Source organism: Gigantopelta aegis, chromosome 13 (assembly GCF_016097555.1).
Source record: "Gigantopelta aegis isolate Gae_Host chromosome 13, Gae_host_genome, whole genome shotgun sequence".
NCBI lineage: Eukaryota > Metazoa > Mollusca > Gastropoda > Neomphalida > Peltospiridae > Gigantopelta > Gigantopelta aegis.
Window position 1 is genome coordinate 13,682,591 of NC_054711.1, and position 2,793 is coordinate 13,685,383.

At 41.1% G+C, this 2,793-nt stretch overlaps 1 protein-coding gene across 1 annotated transcript; it reads right to left on the reverse strand.

The window, feature by feature from the left end:
• Window positions 1–365: 365 nt before the first annotated feature.
• LOC121387150 lies at window positions 366–2,252 on the reverse strand. Its single transcript, XM_041518175.1, has one exon. It carries the CDS (start codon window positions 2,250–2,252, stop codon window positions 366–368), a length of 1,887 nt encoding a protein of 628 aa, XP_041374109.1.
• Window positions 2,253–2,793: the final 541 nt, after the last annotated feature.

Here is a 2,793-nt window from a genome sequence, read left to right on the forward strand (position 1 = left end):
GGAGATTTCCCTCTGGCCACCAACATAATCGAAGACAATCGCTGTCTTCCTTGGGTACATGGACTTGGTAGAACATAGCTTCAATATCACCCATAATGGCGACCTCTTCCTGTCGGAAACGAAATAAAACACCTAGTAGACTGTTTGTTAAATCAGGTCCCTGGAGTAAAACGCTATTCAAAGATGTCCCCTTATAAGTTGCCGCACAGTCGAACACAACCCTAATTTTCCCAGACTTATGGGAATGATATACACCATGGTGTGGGATGTACCATACACGGTCATGTGATCTTTCAAGTTCTTCCTTTGGAACTTGTTCAGCAAAACCACATTTGACAGTCTTGGACATAAATTCAACATAATCTTCACAAAATGTCCGAAAACTTCTTATCTTCCTGGGAGTGTTCCTTTTTATCATCAATACGCCTTTCTGGAAAGTCTCGATCGATTGAATTTCTCACCAGTTTATCTAACTGCTTAAGCTGTTCCATCTCTTGCACTGCTACAATCTCGGCACGGTTTACTGTGAAGACAGAATCGACCTGTTCAACTTGTTTATCTCCTTCTCTTATCATATTCCACACAATCCATCCAAGTCTTGTATTGACAGCATGAGGGCTACCCTCTGGTCCGGTCTTGACTTCAAATGGGGTATAGGCATCAGATACATTGTTTCCAATTAACAGGCCGACCTCGGCTGTAATGTCTGGAAGATTTATATCATCTAAATGTTTCCAGCAAGATATGTCCTTATTCGTAGGAGCGAGTTTCTTAGAAACGGGAATTTTGTTTTCAGTATATACCCTTGGCAGGTCAATTTCGTTTTCCAATTCCAGGTCGCAGACTTGCAGGCCATCAACAGCATATGTTTCCATCGAAAATGGATTTCCCATTGCATCCAGTGTGATAGACATGCGATGACCCATTCCACCAAGCTCTCGAACTAGACTTTCACAACAAAAGCTGACGCTACTACCCGGATCAAAGAAAGCGTATGTTTTGACATCGCGTAAACCATTTTTCAGCTTCACTCTAACTGGAATAATGGCCATGGTACATTCACTCTTTCCGGCCCTCGTATGACCACATACACCCTGGACAGAAATTTTACTGTCGCTATTCTCGTTTTCTGTTTTTAACACACCTTTCAACTTGCTGACTCTGCTATCATCATGCAGCATTGCAGGATGATGAGACTTACAGGTCGCACACACTAATTTGTTGTAGCATTTGTTTTTATAATTTCCAGGCTTTAGACAACCAAAGCAAAGCCTTTTGGACTTCACAAATTCATTTCTGTCCAAAATGGGCGTAGCCAATACGTCCTTACAGTTATCTGTCGTGTGGGTGGTACGATCACAATATGTACAGTGTTTTCTAGAAAACTGCTGTTTTGGTTTCTGCAGTGCATTCCTAACACCTCGTTCTTTCTGAGCTGGACAAATTGCGGATGAATTTTCAATCTGAACAATTTCTGACATATCATTTAGAAAGCTAGCCCTTGTACGATTTGTTCCAGGTTGCTTAGAAGGTTGTCGTTTTCCATCTTGTGCTTTGTGCTCCAAGATCAAACCATCCTTCCCATAAATTGGATCATTTGCCTTTCGTGTTTCATCTCTTACAAACTCCACCAACTGATGAAACTCTACAATGTCTCCTTGTGTGGCAGTGTGTTGAACTATGTTCCTCCATTTATCATGTAGATAAAATGGCAACTTACTCACTAGTCGTTTTATATTGTCTAGATACTCGAGTACTTTAACTGTCTGGATACTCTTCACAGGATTTTCACACTCTACTAACAGAATGGAAAAGTCATCAAGGGCCTTGGCGTTGTCCGCACGTACCGTCAGCCAACCCAATGCTCGTTTGATAAATGCACTAGCCATGAGCTGTACATCTCCATATCGCGTTTCCAACTCCTTGAGAGCTGCAGGGTATCCCTGTTCCGCTGGAAGATGGCTAAATCCAGAGACAATACGATTAGCTTCACCAACAGTAAATTGCTTCAAGAAACTCATTCGTTCATCATCACAATCAGAGTTCATTACCACTTTAATGTTAAACTGACGAATAAATGTTCGGTATTCCATTGGATCTCCCCCAAATCTTTTAATTTCTGCAGTTGGTTTCTTCAACTGGCGGACAACAGACAAAATATTATTATCAGCTGGGATGTCAGCCCTATTGCTTTGGAAATAGTCAGCATTATCACCTGAAAGAGACTCACTATTAACAGGACACACATGCATTAACAAGCTTTGACATGGATCATGTCTTACATTTCTGACATTTACAGACCTATTCTGATCATTCATTTCAATATTCTGAAACCCGATCCCATTTCTAGTATGAACCTTCTGACCTGCAATATTTCCTATTTGACACCCTGTACCAGAATCTTTTTGCGATGTGGATTCTAAGCATAGACCTGCGTTGCAATTTGCCATTTCAATACTTTGAAATGCAGGACGAACATGCGGTCTTGCATCGCCCCTAGTTACTAAACTATTCTGAAATGTAGTACCTATGTTCACCCCAGTACTGCCTCTCATAATTGCATTACTGTGAGAAGTGGTGTCAGTGTGTACCTGAAGCTCCGAACCACAACCTACACTTTCATGACATTGAGAAGTGGTGGCTGCATGTACATTAGACATAACATTTGTGACATCATTATTCTTACTAGCAGGGACAAAAGGGGTGGCATTTAAGTTTAGTACTGACGGACTAATACTTGACTGGCTATGTCTGGAACTAAAGTGATCATTTTGACACACAAATCTGTTTAAC